This window comes from Centropristis striata, chromosome 1, assembly GCF_030273125.1.
Source record: "Centropristis striata isolate RG_2023a ecotype Rhode Island chromosome 1, C.striata_1.0, whole genome shotgun sequence".
NCBI classification, from domain to species: Eukaryota; Metazoa; Chordata; class Actinopteri; order Perciformes; family Serranidae; genus Centropristis; species Centropristis striata.
In genome coordinates, this window is record NC_081517.1 from 31608930 (window position 1) to 31627624 (window position 18695).

General features: G+C 43.1%; 1 protein-coding gene across 2 annotated transcripts in view; it reads right to left on the bottom strand.

The window, feature by feature from the left end:
* The window catches only part of pcdh7a (protocadherin 7a), a 45613-nt gene that overhangs the window by 20639 nt on the left and 6279 nt on the right, over positions 1-18695 (bottom strand). The window contains exons 3-4 of one of the 2 annotated variants that reach the window (XM_059338475.1): positions 12337-13119; positions 2251-3196 (exon numbers count right to left, since the gene is read on the bottom strand). In XM_059338475.1, coding sequence (XP_059194458.1) covers positions 3110-3196; positions 12337-13119 — 870 coding nt within the window. In that variant the 3' untranslated portion in view covers positions 2251-3109. Of the gene's footprint in view, positions 1-2250; positions 3197-12336; positions 13120-18695 lie in introns of those variants that run through there. The other variant, XM_059338469.1, reaches the window with a different exon arrangement.

The window sequence follows — 18695 nt, forward strand, 5'->3', positions numbered from 1 at the left end:
ATAATCCGAAGACTTTTTAAAGCTTATGAAGGGAAAAGGGGATATATGGTTTTGATGTGACAGCAACAAGCTGTCTCACGTATATACTATTTGCATGACTTAACTCTTTGTAGGATAAAAAAGCTCAATCTTTGAATTGGGCACTTTGTAGATGCAAGTGCACAGGCTAATATCTACATGTTAGGATGTGCTGTGTGTAAATTGGTTTCCTAACAATCCAGATCTCAGACTCACATTCTACATAAAGCCCCATATGGGAGTAGGGGGATGAATTATTAAACCATTCATAATGATCATGCCATATGAGAGTAACAACGCTTTGTAAAAGTCACGCAGAGCCATTTTCCTGCAGCAGCGACTCAACATGCACATGAAAATAACACAGGCTTCTTTGATATTCAATTAGTAGTTTAGTCAATAATTCTGAATTCAACGTTTGATCACCCTTGAAACGATACTGCTGCTGCTGCTGCTGCTGCTTTGTGGTTGAGATCCACTTAAAATGTGGCCAAGCAGCATGCTTGACTTCTGCCTTTTAGAAAAAACAGGGGAAAAAAGGGAAAAAAAGAAACACCCATGGAGAGCATGTTGAGGTGAAATCGTCGATTCAACACATTTTTGATGGAAGGCTCCCTGTGACGGCTCTGCTGGATTAAAAAGGCCCGTCGTCAGCAAAGGCCGGCATTAAGAAACACTCTCACACATCTAATTCTAATCAAAGCCTGCTCTTTTTAAACAGCCGTGAAAGCTTTCATGTTAACACGACACCGCGACCAAAGCTTTATTCACGCTTTTAAAAGCAACTGACCGGTCAATGAGCACGCATGTGTGCCTGCACCTGACAATACGCCATATCTGTGTCCACACACTCTATCCTCTCTTCTCATCTTACCGGTGATACTGTGTGTGACTCCCCCAACCATGCATAAATTGCCAGTGATCCCCACTTACACTGTGTTCGCCTGTGTGTATGTCTGCATGCATGCGTGCTGGGATGTGTATATTTTTCCACGCCATCTCAGGTTGTTGTGTGTATTCTTTTATCCAGCCAATTAGGGGTTGCCATTTCATCCCCATGGAAACCTGTTTGGGGCTCTAATTGGCAGATAGATTTGCATGACTTTGATTACTTTTTTCATGCGCTTGTGTTTAAGTCAGTGTGTATGTCTGTGAGTCAATAAAAGAGTGTTGCTTTGTTTTTGTCAGTTTCATTTCCATTTTTTCCCCACAAGTGCTGTTAGTCGGCATCTTCATAACATCTCTGTATTCGTGAAACAGGAGAACAGAGCCTCTTAAATAATGCATGTCTGACTTGTACCTGTGCAGTGTTGACCCATTAAGATCCAGCTTTACTGTAATGCTGTGCAATTACTGTGCTGTATTAGGAGCGTGCCATTGATTTTAAGTGCAGTTTAATTCATCAAAGTTCTGTTTGTTTTGGCTTGGGAGTATCTATATGTAGACGGGTGGAAAAAAAGAAAGTGAAAATCATATCTTACACATTATGGATGATGGTTATAGTTGTACATTTGTAATGGCCGTAGGGGAGAGTTAGAAGCTGTGCAGTGTGAGCGTGTGATTATGCAGTCTGTGTGAGTACGTGTGTGTCAAACAGGTCAAACTATTTTAATGCTCGTGTTTGAAGGCACCAGGGGGATTTCTCTCCGGCGGCCTGACCGGCTGGTTCTTGTAGTTCAGCTTTACCTGTCCATGTGTGTGTATGAGTATGCATGTATAGGTGGGCATCTCTTATCTGGTCTATTTCTGACATGAACAAGCAAGTGGGGCTGAGCAAGGATCAAAACACACACATGAACACATACATTGAAAGTGGTTTAATATGGGGCATTGCTGCAGGCTGGGAGCAGCCCACTCAGGTTTATGTAACTTCTTCGATAGGGCAGGTAGAAAGCTCTCATTCTCTTACACACATTTACACACACTCACACCAAAATAGCCCGGAGAGCCTGAGCTGGTTTTACTCGCACTCTTCTCCTAACCCTAGACCCATATACCTCATTTCTATCTTTTTTATTCCATCTCCTCCTTCTCAATTCTCTCCATCAGCTCTCAACCCCTGGGCGATACCTAAGAACACATTCCTATCTTGTAGCTTCACATCTCCCCCTACCACTCACTGAAGCGTCATCTTTTTTTCCCAGTTGCCTTATTTCTTCTCATCTCCCTGCCCAGCTCTCATAACCCCCCTCCTCCACCATCCCGTCTTTCTAAGCCATGGGTACTGACCAGGAATTTCTTTTCTCCTCTTCCACTCATTTCATGTCTCTTCCGCTCCCCCATTTCTCTTCCTCTATCTCCATCTTGATCTTCCGATGTATCTATCTTCCACCAACAATTCTAAAACAGATGGCTACACCATGCCTGGGGCAAAAACATTGGCTATGGACTACAGCGCTACCAGGGCCAGTCTTTCACACTCACGCAAGATCTAATAAGCTGATATCCGGCGAGAAATGTGCTCTGATTCGCCAGTAGCAAAAATGCATAAACCATATTGCACAGTGCAGATATTCACACCTTAGGCTTATTCCTTGGTAGCATGCTTAATTGTATTCAATCAGAAAAAAATGGAAAGTAAAGATTAAAGCTGACTTTAACCGTGGTCTAAAACAGAGGAAGAAGGGGAGAGGAGAAATGAGATGGTTGTTAAGAGCCATTTGTAAAATTTAAAGAAACTATTAAGTGTTATTAAAAAAAAGTTTGGAACCATTAAAAAACACGTTTTGAAAAGATGGATCCAGATGGAGAGTGATGAAAAGAGATGAAACCACTTAGGGAGAACAGAGAGATCAATCAGAGGGAAGACAGACGGAGGAGGGTGTGTGTGTGGTGGGAGGGGGGAGTAGACAGACATTGGGGATGGAGGGTTGGAAAGAGATGCTTTTTTATTGGATGAGTTACACAGCAATGAGTTCAGAGGCAGACAGTACAGGATATAGTCGATGGAATATTCAATCATTCATAATAGTGTGCTTGAAAATAAAGATTTTCTTGTCATTTTAGTTTCATAAGATCTTACATTTAATTTTGTACCTGCAAACTCTGTTTGGAAAGTTTGTATATTCAGGTCTGCATGTGCTCCTGGGCTTCATTCTGTGAACATGAGGTTCCTGCCTGCAAACTCTCTTGCAAATTTGTGAATTTGGTTCTGTGGCTGCAAGCTTGATTTAACAACCTGTGAAGTAGAAAAAACATCATGTGCAGGTGTTTGCAGACTTTTGACAGGTTTACAAGGTGGTGAGGTTTAGTACGCTTCTTTTTCGAGAAAACATGGTGGACGACATTTAACTGTTTGCCTGGAGCTGCTAAACCGTCAACTGCTTCTTAAAATAAATGCAACAAAAACAAGTGATAGATATCAAGATATAAATCTTTACAAAGCTTATAACAGAAGCAATTAAGGCATCAGTGTGCTCACTGAAAAATAAAGTGCTTGTTGGATTGTTGTTTTGTAACTTTTGAAACAAGGTGGGCGGAGGTGATATAGTGAGGGAGGGTTTGAAATTCTCTGTCAAGCTGAATTCTCTTCAGTCTTCACACCTTCGTGTCTGTCACTTTTGTGTGTGCACCATTATAAATGCATTTGAGTGTGAGTGCGTTCACTAAGAGTTCTGTGAGAGGAATCTGGGGGACAGTGTGATACAGCCAGGTATGAACAATTTGATCTTTAGACGTGGTCAGGCAAGATGCCGGTTTGCTTCAGGCAGAAATAACTAGGGATGTTCCTAATGACGGACTTCCTTGAAGTTTAAACAGGTTTGAACTAAGACTAGTTGACTAATCTAAAATTCCCTCTAAAAATGAGGTGGTAGTGAGATCAGGAGCAGCTGATGTGTTCAGATCAGAGCCACCACTGCTGCTGCTGCTGCTGCTGCAGGGTTTCCACAGCAACAGCTGAGACAACATATATCAAAATGTAATTTAAATGTGTACATTAATAAAAATGATAATAATTTTCATCATAAGTTTTAACCGACAAGTGTTTCTGGTGCTGACATGTAACCCTAACCCTAGCTGACCAATCGCTAGCATCCCTTTACTGAACCTTTAGAGGCGGAAGGAGCGCTTGTGAATTTTTTTACCACACAACTTGTAAGATAACGCTTGAAGCCATAAAAGCAAATGCACAAACTTATAAGTTTTCATACAGAAATCTTAATGCTCACACTTTTTGTAAATTAAGCCCTGAAGCAGAGATTTGAATATATAAACTTTCAGAGTTTACAGCAACAAACTTAAATGTAAAAGTATATAAAACCAAGATAACAAGTGCAAAACACAACTTTTACAGAGTGAAGCTGACAGTATTATGTCCATCCACTAGATAAGATAAAAGCCACTCACATACTGCCCTCTGCACTGACACCTGGAACATCCACCAGCAAGGTAAACCAATTTAAATCACTTCACTTCACTTCACTTCAGTTTGATTCCGTTTGAGTTGACTCAATCCGACTCGGTTCCACACAATTTGAAATATTTAATTGAGCCGAGTTGGGCTTAGTCCAATTCAGTTCAATTCAAAACCCATTCAAGTCAATTTAATTCAACCCGACTCAATACCACTTAATGCACCGAAGATTCTTTTGTGTAGGTGGATAAAACCAGTCACAGGGGCTACTAAGCTGTCTTGAATCCCTGTCTAGTGTGAGAAAGAGAGCTTTTGTTTAGCAATATTGGGTAAAATTGCTCAACCCACAGACAGCCATTAAGGTAATGCTGGAAGGCAGATGAGCTGAATGCAGAGCTGTTCAACACAGAGCAGAGTCTTCAAGAAGCAAATAAAAGGAAGCATCTCAGCGAGGGGCTTGCTATGTAGGTCTTTGTGTGTGTTCAAGTGTGTGTGTGTGTGTGTGTGTGTGTGTGTGTGTGTGTTGTGTGTGTGTGTGTGTGTGTGTGTGTGTGTGTGTGTGTGTGTGTCAGCGAGTTAAGAGAGAGTGTGTTTGTAGCCTCTACGGATGTGTGTGATTCTAGGAGACAGAGTGTGCTTGGGCTTGTGCATGTGATTCGATCCAGAGGGAATGGAAGAAGAAACTGATGTAAGAGCCGGAAAACTTTACTCTCCACTCGTGTGTCATCATATTCTTATCAGAGTTCGTCAGCTTGCGGTGAAAAGTGTATATGCACAAGGATCTGGGAGGGTGTGTAATTATGTGCTATTATGTACACACAAGAGCGTGTTTCACTGGGCACGTCCGTGTGTGTTAAAATCACACGTCTGACAGTGTGTGGTGTGCATGTCTTCGCCTCAGCTTGTCTGCGCGTGTGTGTCAGAATGACATTCCCACATTCCTGCCATTTCACAGACAGCTTGAAACAAAAGCTGAAGGGAGGAGTTGTTAACACAGTAACATTATCAGCTGAACAGCCTGTCTGTATTATCTTGTGTGGTAAACAGCCAAGACAGACAGGGGACTTCCAATCACATTCCAGCTTTGGGTGACCTTGATGTGTGAGGAAACAGACAATTTCTCTCCCTCTGCCTACCGCAATCTCACTCCCTCTGATTCTCCCCTCGCTTTGTCTCTCTGTCTTTGTCCTGAGCACACACACATAGAAACACACCCACACACTTCTTTTGATTTAATACAATTTTTGAGGATGTCCTGCTGACTTTCATTTCATATTGACGCCTAAAACTAATCTCAACCCTAACCACTACATGCTTCCCCTTGCCTTTACCTTCACCTGAATCCTATAATAATCACCAATGTAGAATTTTTGAGGTTTCATCTTCATTTGAACTTACGCTGTAACTACTCTGGCCTCGGAGTGAACGCAGCATGTCAGCACACCAGCAGTAGCTGCAGTCCTCCGTCACTTTCCACACTTAGCTGCAGCACTTCTGTGCAATCGGAGAGATTTTGACAGTGTTCACAGCCCAAAGCACAATCAGTGTAGTTCACCAGAAGTCAGAAGAAAATAGAGGTAAAATGGTTGCTTCAAGATGCAGCTAAAACATGTCCAGTGTAGAGAGGGTGTTGCAGCACTTTCACATCTTCCATATTTAATGAAGTTCAAATGAAATCTTGTGATGGAGTGACTGGGCGACAATCTCCTACAATCTCACTGGAGTTCCATACTTTCTCCATGACAACTAGGCTGCACAACTAATCAGAATCTTATCAAAATCGCAATATGGACTGGTGTAATATCCAAAGTGCAGCAGAAGCAATATTTGTTAAAGGCAAAATATGTGTCAGTGGAGTACTGTGGAGCTGCAGAGATGTCCTCGCCTACAAAATAGACTTCACAGACTACAGAAATCTTTCTTTGGAACATTTTCTCTTAAAAAGAAAGAAAAAACATATTTTAATGTTTTTTTTTTAATGAAAATGAGACTAATGATCATTCCCTTCAACATCCTGAATCATATTACAACTGCAGTATTAATCACAATTAGATTTTTTTTTTTTTTTCAAATTGTGCTGCCCAAATGACAACTGGGGAAAGGGAATCCATTGAGGAAGACTGTGAAATGAGGTTAACTCTGGTGAGTTATCGTAAGTGTAGAAAAAAACCCTTTTGTGGCATGGAGTAAGTGTGCAGGTGTTACAATGGTACAATGGTATGAAGGGATCTTGAACCATGAATTAAATGTTTTATTCACAGATTATGTGGCTGAGGATATGTGACAGAGATATAAATATTAAAAAGCTTAACTAAACAGAATTACAGGATTTGTTTGTCTGCTGATCCGAGCAAATATGAAATGATCCGTCTCCTACATACTGTAGTTATCAAAGATCATTATGTAAACACAGTGACATGAATGCAGCCCCCCCCCAACCCAGTAGTCCAATTTACTTCTATTATATTTGACAAAAAGCAGACATCTGTACAGACAATATCTGTATGAATAAAGAGCACTGGATGGACCATCTGGATGAATAAAGAGCACTACAAGTAAAAGGAAAAATTTATTTTTGATTTTGGTGTGAACCAGACCTTTAAAGTTGGCACCAATGTGTGCTATTTGTTGGTATGGAACAATGGAACTGCACCTTTAAATAAAGCATATTTGCAAGGTATGCATATGATCCTGGGCAAGTGGAAAATCAATATTTACAGGGTAAGCATGTGTTCCATCTCCACAGCCGGGCATCTAACACAAACACACATCTGTCTCCATTTTCCCGTAATGTTTGAACCTTTCTTCATCTCCTCTCATCATCTCTACCTCTCTCTGGCTCATGTTCCCTCTCTGTTGCCCACTGACTCTCACCTCCTCCCTGTCCCCTCCCCTCCTTCTTTGTCTCCAGGTCAGTAGATCAGTTTTCAGTCTGGCTCATCGGGTGATCCCTGCTTTGGTTACCTCGTCCTTCTCACCTCTCGCTTACCCCCACCTCCTCACCTCCCCACCTACTTACCCCGTGAGCATATGGCCGGCTGCGCGACCTGAACTCGCGGTGGCTTTTAATAAATACATCAGTGCGTTGGTATCATCATGACAGGGGTCACGGGTCGATTACAGTGTGTGCGTGTGTAACAGAGAGAAGGAGAGAGGGAAGGGGGGAGCATGTGTGTGTATCTGTTGTTGTTTCTGGTTGGCAGTCAGTACCTTCACCCCTATGACCCTAATGCACGCTGCATGTTATCACAGGAGGTGTGTGTGTGGACGCGTTCATGTGGCGAGCCTGACTGCGAGGAAGGGTGAATGTGAGTCTATGACAGACGCTCATCATATTTAATCCTGGAGGGATTTCGTTGAAATGAAAAGCTGCTTTTCAATTTTATAATCCAGTAGACCTAATCTCTCCGCCCGCGCCCGTCCACACAGTCCAATTAGATGGACAAGACAGGCCGGATGAGTCCTATTCACCACAAAGTTATCTCCACAGCCTGTGTCAAAACAGTGTGGCGCTCCGTGTCGTGAGAGTCCAACGCTGACCTTCACAAAGAGTTGTGAAACTGTGCAAAAAAACTGCGCTGTCAACCCACCTGTTTGTACTGCAGCCTTGGCCTTGTTAACTGCGCATTGATTAGTCTTTGGATGTGTGTGTGCAAGTGTGTCTGGTTCGATTCAGCCTTTGTGGCACCGCACTCTCACCCCCCCCCCCCCCCCCCCCCCACACACACACACACACACACTCGCTGGGTCCAGAGAGAGAAAGTGCTCACTACAGTAAAAGAAGAAGTCGCACTAGTGAAAATGCTGAGTCTATTCATTCTCAGAGGTCAGTGTGGCGCATGGAAGACGCAGAGGTGGCAACGGTTGGGTGTTTAGATTTATGACCATGCATAAGGCAAAGAAAGGTGGAGCACGTCAGGGAACAAAGGGCAAGAGTGGAAAGGAACGGTAAAAAAAGAAAGAATAGGACAGTGCAAAGTGCTAATCGAAACACGCAGCGATAAAAAGGAAAAGTAGAAGATCAAAACCTGAGAAAATTGAAGCAGAAAAGCTGAGATCAAACAACCACTATGACCTTTGTTGTGGTTGATTGAGGACAACAGACAGGAAAAACAGTTTAGTGGTGGACTGTGTGTTATGTGTGTGTGCGTGGTAGTGGTTAGAGGGTAGAACGAGGCCACTTTGCCCATATTGACTGCAGTGCCATGTGACTGCTGTGATCATTAATGTGTCCTGATGCCAACGGGTATCCTGATGACCCACATCTCAGCAGTCCACTCTCACTCTCTGGCTGCCACCCAAACCAGACCTCTCTCTCTCTCTCTCTCTCTCTCTCTCTCTCTCGCTCTCCCACTCTCTGTCTCTGCCTCTCCCCACTTTGAAGCACGTACTCCAACCTTCTCCTTTACACTTTCTCCATCAGCATTAGGGCTGGGTATCGAACCTCGATACTTTTCTGCTACCGACCCAAATCTGTCTGTGGTACTGAGTCTCAAAAACTGTCAAGTGTTTGTAGACTTGTTTACTTATTTTTTATTGAATATTTACAATTTTAGATCACATTTTTATTTATTTTAAACTTTTACACGTCTTTTTCTGCTTGTTATTCGTTGATATTTAAAATTACGTTTTTTTTAAAGAAACAAAGTAAGGTATCTAAAGGTAGGAAGGTATCATATTGCCACTAATACTGAATATCAGTAAAAATATCAGATGACACCCACACCTTATCAAAGTACAAAGCTGGCATACATACATCCTCTTTTGTTTTATTGGCTCACACTGCCTTTTCTCTATCACTGCACCTCTCTCACTTGCACATACAGTACCTCCATTTTTCTCTTACCGTTCAGCTAGTGATGGGAATTCCAGCTCAGCAATAAGAGTCGACTCTTCCGGCTCCCAAGCGGCTCTTCATTTAGCACCACTTCTGGCTTTTATAATTCAGCCGGGACTGGCGCAAAGTACAAAAGTCTCACGCTCGGCTCTTAATGTTATTATCAAAGTGAGGCGTTTCTGGATCTTATTTCACCAGTGTTGGAGGCAACACATTAATGTAATCACATTACATTTGCCTGTAATGTAACGCTTTACTGTTCCTAAATTCAGTGATCATATTACACTTACTAATCAAACAATTATGCTATTTATTTATGTTGCACAAATTCTGAAATTGAACATATAAAAGCAGTGCGAGGAGTCACTCCTCCTCTAGAGCACTAAACACTGCCTTAACGGAAACTTTGCTGATTTTCAACCAGCTCTGTGTCACTGCAGCATAGGCAGAACATGCAGTTCAACAATGCCCGGTTTCCCTTCATGCCACAGTGCACAGAGCCCTTAGTTGTGCCGGGTGACACAAACACAGCTTGGAAGGGGACTGCAAAGTTTCCCATTCAGTGATAAGCAAGTCAAATAATATATATTAGTCTTTTAAAAAGCCATGGTTTGGTGAGCAAGCGACTCGGGTGAGTTAGTTTGAGTGTGTTTGGCCCGTTAAATGCACTTCATGTGCCAATAAAACTTGCTTTTTCCTTTTAAGTCTGTCCTCATCTGATATGTGGGCAGATGTAAGATTTAAAGTTATTTTGTCGATCGGCAATTAGGTCAAAATGCATCTCAGGCTATGTTGCAGAGTAATGCAAAAGAAAAGAGTAATCAATTAAAGTAATGCATTACTTTTTTCTTTTTTTTAAAACACTGTATTTAACAAATACTTTAGAGGATTATCCTATTATTGCTTCCTTTATTCATTGACAAAAAAGGGAGGGGGGGGGGGGGGGTCTCCTTTCACCCAAAGGAGACAGCTAATTGGTCCGACTCGTTTGTAACTGACACGTCACCATGTTCAGCTCACATCTATCTCTCAGTCCTGCTCCCTCCACTACACACCCCTTTACTCACTCTTTTGCTCTCTTTCTCTTTTCTCCTGTTCATTTTTGTGTTCATTCATGCCCATTGATATGGATATTCTTCCTCTTCCTTCTCCTCGGTGAACAATTTCGATTTTCCAAAAGAGACCCAACACTGTTGACTGAGCTATTTTATCATGTTGTGGCCTCTTTGATGCAATCATGCTCTTCAGCCATGACGCCCAGTTTAGATTACTCGCTCTTTTTTCCCCCCATTCGTTTTCTCCCTATTTGGAGCACTCTAGTTGGTGTGATGATGTGCTGACTTCAGATGAACAGTTTTTGGAGTTTTCACTGACCCAGTAAAGTAGCTTTGAAATTCAAAGCCCCCCGCCCCCCCTTCTCATTTACTCCATCTTCCTCCCCTCCTAACCTCCTATAATTCTCTCCCACTCCTGATCTAATGCTATTCCAAATTCTGTCAGCGTCCCAGTTCCTACATTTGGCACATACTCGCCACCTATTACTCCCGGAGTCTATCTCTCACTTGCACTCACATATAAAATGCATATGCCTTCATGAAATAAGCAGTCCCTCCAGCGCAGTGACAGGCACCCACCAACACAAACCTGCACATGTCGCCAAACTGTTGGAGTTAACAAATTTTGACACGTACGTGAATGCAGTCACACACAAGCCCCTTAAGTCTTAGACTCATGCACAGACACACACACACAGAGCTGTGTATGAAAACACTGGCTGTTGGATATTTTTTGGGGTGGGAGGTAGGGGGGCACACTTCACTGCAGCAGAGGAGTTAATTACCACATACGATCAATAATTCATTACGCTGTCAGTTTGTGTGTCTACGTCTCTCCATATGTGTGCTGGCATGTTTTGAGTGCACGTAAGCATGAACACCAAACTCTCCCAGTAAGCATTTTCCTTCCCTGGGAACGGCAGATTAAGAGGATTGACTCCGTAATGGATTAACCTCTGGAGTGTGTGTGCATGTATGCGGATGCGTGTGTGCTCCTGTGTGTGTGTTGAGCAGGATCAGAGAGCCCATGTATGAATTGATTAGCCTAAGAAGCTCCCTCTCCTTCCTTTTTAATGACCACATCAGCACTTTTTCACCACGGGGAGGATAAATGTAGAGCTGTCCGTCAAGGAAATGAGACACCGCCCCTCTAAGAAGGGTAAGCTGTCACTCAAGCATCACTCTTGGGAGCACTTGCCATGGACTGGGGGGACCCTGCTGTGTCAGTGTGTCCAAGATGATAGATGGCGCCTGTGTGTGTGTGTGTGTGTGTATTAATGTGTGCGTGGGTGGAGGGTGAGTGACCGTCTCTATGCAGTATTTATTTGTCAGCAGGACTTCCGCTTTTAACTACAGCTTCTCGATCATACATCAAAGCCAAAGCATCCATTATCGGGGCAACTAATATTGTTTACGAAATAAACATATATCCTAAATAAAAGAAAGATAACAGCTTGACAAGGGAAAGAGAAACACAAAATAACCAATTACCCTGTTGGAAGCAACTATTCGCCCACTTCCTCTGTGTCCTTAGTCCAACTGAACTCCTCAGGGGGTTTATACACGGGGTAACTATACGCGCGCACATGCAGTCATGCATGTTACACAAATGCACATTCACATATTGTTCGGCTACAGTAGGGGGTTGACTCATGTCCTCTGCATTAGATCTTGCTAAACAGAGGGCTGATGTTTGACACAGAGTGCACACACGCTCTGACAGCAGGATACCGTCACACTGCTCACAGGCTTAGGATGCTGACACAGACACACAAGCGTGTGTGTGTGTGCATGCTCGCTGTCAGCTATTTTGTGGAGATAAAATGGTGTTTAGACGTAAGCGACGGGGTGTGCGTCAGAGAATGTCAACAGATGTGTGAATAAGGGGAGATGAAGCCGGGGAGGAGACAAAGATCAGGAGTCAGAGAGTGGACAAAGTGTCAGACTAAGATTTTTGAAGATAGATTTAAATAAAGAGTCCCCTCTTTATTTAAATATGTCTTAAGAATCTCACTCAAACACTGAGGATCCATACAGACTAAGTCACCCCCGTCCCTTCCCAGAGCTCCTACCTGTTTGCTGTACTTGTTCCCAGTCTGGCAGCCATACTCTGAGCACTGGTCAGATCCCAGGGACATGGCGTCTGCATTGCCACTGCCCCCGCTACTGCTGCTGCTGGAGCCGGCACTCCCCACACAACCCCCACTGCCCACAAAGGTGTTGGATGGAGGCAGGTCCTGGACCGCCTGGTGCTTCTTTCCCTCAGCTGGAGGGGAGTGGGGCTGTAGATTGACTGCAGGGAGAGGTGAGCTGGATTTATAGTGCCTGGCCAGATCTGGGCTCGACTGGTGCCTCCTGCCGCCGCCCATCCGTGGGCTGCCGGGGTCACCATCCATGGCACAGTAGCGGGCGGCCAGGCGCTCACTAGCACTGCTCAAATCCTCTTCATCGTCGTCATTAGCGTGGCGGCGCAGCCCGTTGACTGTGACAATGCCGCTGTAAAGTGATCTGTCTGCCTTCCCTCCTCCTATAGCTGCACTGCCGCCACTTCCGTTGCGTTTGTCCCGTCGAGGTTTGCGACCACGGTCTGATCCTCTGCCGCGGCCGGCCTGCGGTTGAGCCCCCGGGGGACTGAAGAAGTCTTCCTCTGGCTCCTTCTTTCCGGCCTCGTAGCCATTCTTGCCCTGAGCGCCACACTGCCGAGCTGTTACCACAAGGAGGATAACCAGTATGACCGCTGCAGCTCCCGCCAGGACGCCGATGGCTACACTGAGGCGCTGTTTGCCTAATGCACGCTCGCTGTCTGGGTCCCCTGCAATGTCCAGTGACAGAGGAGCCATCAGACTTCGGGCCACCTGGAGTGAGAAATAGAGAGGAGAGGAACAAGACAGAGAGAAGATGCAGAATAAAGGAGGGAAAGCAACAAAAAAGACAAAGCATCAATGAGAAAAAGTCCAAAACAGCAACTGTAAGAGATGACACAGTGGGTGTGAGCCACAGAGAAACATCAAACAGCATCTTCCACTTAATTAAACTCATCACCGTGTTTTAGTGGGGGAGCTTCTCTATTATTGCCAGACACATAGAATGTCACTAAATATATAATTGCTCTTGCTTCCCAGTTGCAGCATTTCAAGTTGTGCCTGCAATTCTCCATTTGTGATCTCTCATCATCTGCACTGGTACAGGAAATGCCTGGGATTAAGCTCTCTAAAGCTGATTAGAAGAATAAAAGGAAACTTTAGGTCAGGGACAGTTAGAAGAGGAAAAGTGAGAGAAACAGTCAATAAATGTGCAAATAAAGGCTGCAGACACGCTATGACTATATCCCCAGAACACAAACACATCTTCTGTCTCATCAATGAACAATGTCTCTATTGTAAATGACGCGTAGGCGTGGATTTGTTAAGGATTTGCTATCACAATTTTTTGCTCCGGGAATTGGATGGATAGACAGATAGAAAGCTACTGTAAATATGTGTGCTTTATGGAATCATTTTAACAGGCATTTTCCTCTACTCTCTTAGACTCTTGAGGTTGTTGTTGTTCGGTTAAGCTTAACAGTTTTATTTGATCCACGATGGTCCATTTTGATCAATATAACACTTATAAAATAGTTTGTATTTTGGTTTAAGATTTAGGAGACAAATAACAATCATCTTCCATTATGAACACATACACATAGCTGAGTGCACACATACACAAAAACACACACACACACACAGACATGCTCTGAGCTTGTACACTAATAAAAGGATCATTACAAGAAAGTGGGTTATGCTGAAGCACAAACACAGTCATTACTGGTTATGGAGCCTTGCTCTACAGGAGACAATGAGGCTGTGGCGTTCTAGTCTGCAGAGCCCTGCTGGTAATATGGGGCAGGGTCATGAATCTGAATATATCTAATCAATACACAGCAACTATGTTAGGAGAATCATTATGCAGGGCCCAGACAAAATACAGATACACACACATACAAACACTCTGAAATGTATGCATGCACCTACACGAGCCTACAGTACACGGTGTGTAAGCTGTCCGTTAGTGAGACACCTCATTCTGCAGCCCTGACACCTCGTCTCGGAGCTCATACGACAATTCCTTTGACCTGTCAGTGCTGTAAATTATATACTCGTCTAATCCCTGCTGCCTTAAGAACGGTGGGTAATCAGTCTTGCAGGAATGAACGGGCAAGAGACAGAGAGTGAAGGTGAGAGAGAAGTTATATCTGAGCCCCTATGGTTTGCAATAACAAAATAAAATGACTACAGTATAACCTGGAGTATTGGTAATAACTCCTGCGCATACAACTGTGCAGTGTAAGTTGATTATTACATTATCCCAGGCATATTATTAGGCTTACTCATATAGAGTCACATTATTCACTCTCACTACTTGTTACCCCCAAGCTACGAACGGGGCTGTGTTATATTTCATTGTTTCATCACCATCTATCTCTGGGTTAAGTTTCATTGTTTTTAAGCGAGTTGTGTTGGTTCTTTTCCATTATTCTGCTTCCACTGCAGAGGGCCTCTCCGCCAGGCTCCGCTAGACTCCTCTCAGCCCCATTGTTCTTCTTTTTGCCTGCAGTATTCCTTTTCCATTCTCATTCTGCTGGGCATCTCTCTGGCTTAGTGCATCCCTGCACTGTCTGCCGTATTGTGCGTGCAAAACAGAGAGAGAAAGGAGCGACGCAGAGCCATATGTGCACATACTATGTGATAGAACAGCCAAGTTTGTGTGCGCGTGTGTGTGTTTGGAGTGTGCACGCACACATATGTGACAGAGAGAAGCTTTAGAAAGTCTATGGTTGTGAGTCAAGTCACATGCTGAGTGCATGCTATGTATAGCCGTTCAAGAGCAGGTGTGTGTGTGTGTCCGGACACACACACACACACACACACACACACACACACACACACACACACACACACACAGCAGTTAAGTGTTCAGCAGGATAAGCGCAGCAGCCACCTCTACCGCCGTGTTCGAGTGCATCCCTCTGACGCATCCCAAAGTCCCAGTGGAATCTTCCATTCTGCTGCATGAGCTTTGTTCCGGCTGGGCTTAACACCACCATCTATCTGCTCCACTCTCCAAGGGTTTTGTTATCTGCATGTCACTGCAGATGCCGATACTGCGACCAAGACGCGGAGTTCTCCCCTGACCACACTATTGACCTGAGTGCTTGATCTTGGTTGTTGCTCAATGCGTTCACAGCTCAGCATAAGAGCAGAGAACTGCAGTTTGGTAATTTGCTAGTTATTATTCATATTCATAGAAAGCTGACTGTACATATTTAAAAACATGGAAAAATTCCACATCTCTGGATAAAAAAAAAAGCCTTGATCTCAGATGAAACACAGATTGTAAGAATGTGAAAATATCATCGCTGAGAGACTTCATCAGATTCACGATACAATGCACGTCTGATGTACAAAGCACCTTAAACTTTCCCAAATGACAACCACATCTAAAACATCTAACTATTTCTAATACGCTCCCTTCTCCAGCTCAAACTCACTGCAGTATCATATTATAGCTAATTACCCAACATGTGGTTCACCCAGTACTGTTGGATAGAAGAGACTGGAGTCATTTTCTGCCGCGGTGCTGCAGCAGTAGCAGACGTTTTCCTTCCCTAATTACATCTGGCATCCATCCACCACTCAGTTTGACTTCATTATGAGATGGAGGTATTCTCTCGTCAATGACTTCTACTCAATTACTCCGCCAAGTTCCTCCCTACAATCAAACTAAACTATGCATATTGTAATCAAAGACGGCTTTCATACCAGCTTGGACATATTATACCCCATTGTTCGTTTCAATGGCCCTGGTCATTTAGGCACACTGCAGTTAATTCCACCTGTCAACACCATTGTTCCACCACTTACCAAGTGTTCTGTTCTAATCCTCACCCCCTCGATTGTTCAATTTGTACTTTTCATTCTGCTCTTAAGTGAAAGCCTTACAATCATGAGGTGTTCTACATATTGGCTAGTGCTCAAGTACTACACCTTCTATCTGTGCTCGGTTGTTCTTCTTTGTTTAAAAACAACAACAACCAGTGCAATGAAACACAACATTTTTTGGATGCCAACTTGTCTCCATATGAGGTGAGTCAAAACTCTCAGGCTGTGATTATTCTGTACAGGATGTGTTTTTCTCCTGCCAAAACACAAGATTTAGCTTTAAGTGTCGTTCACAACAAGGATACCAAGACCTCAAGGGGCACGCAGAGCACAGTGTTATTGTAGTTGCTGTGCTACAGTCTAGAACAACTATACAATAACACCATTGAAAATGAGATATCAACTGAAGTTTACATCATGCGCTTGGAAAACTATATCTAATCCCCCTAGGGGCTTCTATTTTTTGTTTCGACACAAGTTGAAAAATCCAGGGAAGCATTACAAAATCCTATCGTGCACTGTTGGCTGAAAAAACAAACAAGCTAGAGCCTGACTGATATATTGGAGGGCCGATATTATAATCCAATATTGATCTTTCATAGACGTATCACTATCTCTTAGTATCTACTATTATCCACATACATGATGTGTGACATGTGCTGATATGACATTTTTTTTAAAGAACCTATAATGCAAAAAAACAATGGTTTAAGCCAGTGGTTTTCAAAGTGGGGGCCGCGGCCCCCTGGGGGGCCGCCAGGGGGCGCTAGGGGGGCCTCAGAAAATTGGAGGGAAGATGAGAAAAAAATATATATATTTTTTATTTTTTTATTTTATTTTTTTAATAACCATTTGTCCTGAACCGTACAATACGTAAACTGCCGTAATCGTCAGATTCTCAAGTTCAGCTGCAAATTCGGCATGACGACGTCATAATCAGTGTAGACAGTTGTTATCGAATTATTGAATGGTAAATAAAAGTAAGAAAATACATTCTAAAAGTTGATGTTTATTTGGATATTATGTAGCATTGTCAGTGGGTTTGGGGGTCCCCGGCCAGAAGCTAATGCTATTTGGGGGGCCTTGGCAAGGAAAAGTTTGGGAACCCCTGGTTTAAGCTGTTGATGTTATTTTTATTGAAGTTATTTGATAAGAAAAGAGCCATGTGAGTGCTTTTCATTGATTGGCCCCTAAAAGTGGAAACAATATTCGGGCAAGTTTGAACTTTACACCAAATGAGCTAAAATTAACTTTACGTCTCTGTGGTGTGAACAAACATGAACAACAACATGAAGAATGACACTAACAACTTTTAACTTATCGTTAAGGGTGTTAATCGTTCATGCAACAGGCTGAAACACTGTAAGGTGTGTTCTTGGAGATCACAATCTTTGGTTGACTGACATAGTGCACTGAAAGACTTTTGTTTTGGTGCTTGATACAAAAGTGGCGTACAAAGTTATTTAAGGATAGCACGTATTATTTTGGATCCCGACACATTCTGTGTTTGACACATTTTTGGAGATTTCTGCCTCTTCTCTGTCTGACATTTCTTTTCCTCTCAAATGTCTCTGAGCTAATTCAGGCTCCCACTGTTTACGTCATGTTACATGCACAGACCTGACAGCTGAAGACCTTTTCCTCAGAGAAGATATGATAATGCGTTCCAAACTATGCTTCAAGTGGGGGTTAAAACCACAGGCTGTTACTCTCTGAACAAACACTGGAACCACAAGGCCACTGAGGTGATTTAATTATTAGTCAATACAAATGACTTTGTGCACACCAGAGACCAAGTTTTAGTAATTACTACCTGCCAGCATTTATAGCATAGTTGAACATTTTTTAAGCATAATGGGAAGTTCATTTGATTAATACCATCAGAGCAGAGAAGAGAGAGAGTTTTCCGCCAGCATAGCATATGCTAAATTTGAACTTGTGTTATTTCTGGTATCTCAGTAATGTCTTTGAGTCTCGTCAATTACCTCTTCACCTAAGTGCTGGTCTTTCAAGCCAACTCTAATCTAAACCACACAGATTTATTCAACAATAGCAACAATGTGTGAGTGCGTACACATCTCACATTCCCTTCATTCCCCCTGTAAACATTATTCTTTTAGAGTTTATAGTTGTTTTCAGTTACTTTCCTCTTAGTTTGACTACTTTTGTTCTGCTCAGAATGTGCCGCATGACACAATGAAAACTCCCAAACCTCATCAATATTCAGGCCTGCAGTGAAGAGACGCAGCTAAAGTACAACTTCTATTGAAATGAACATCCTTCAACCTACTCTGTATTAAAAGGCCAAAACTGGGACAGGGCAATCTCTCTCCCTCTACCTCTATAACACACTCACCCCTAATGCTCTCCTTCTCTCTCTCTTTCTCTGTTTTTAACACACACACACACACACACACACACACACACACACACACACACACACACACACCACACACACACACACAAACACACACACACACACACACACACACACACACACACACACACACACA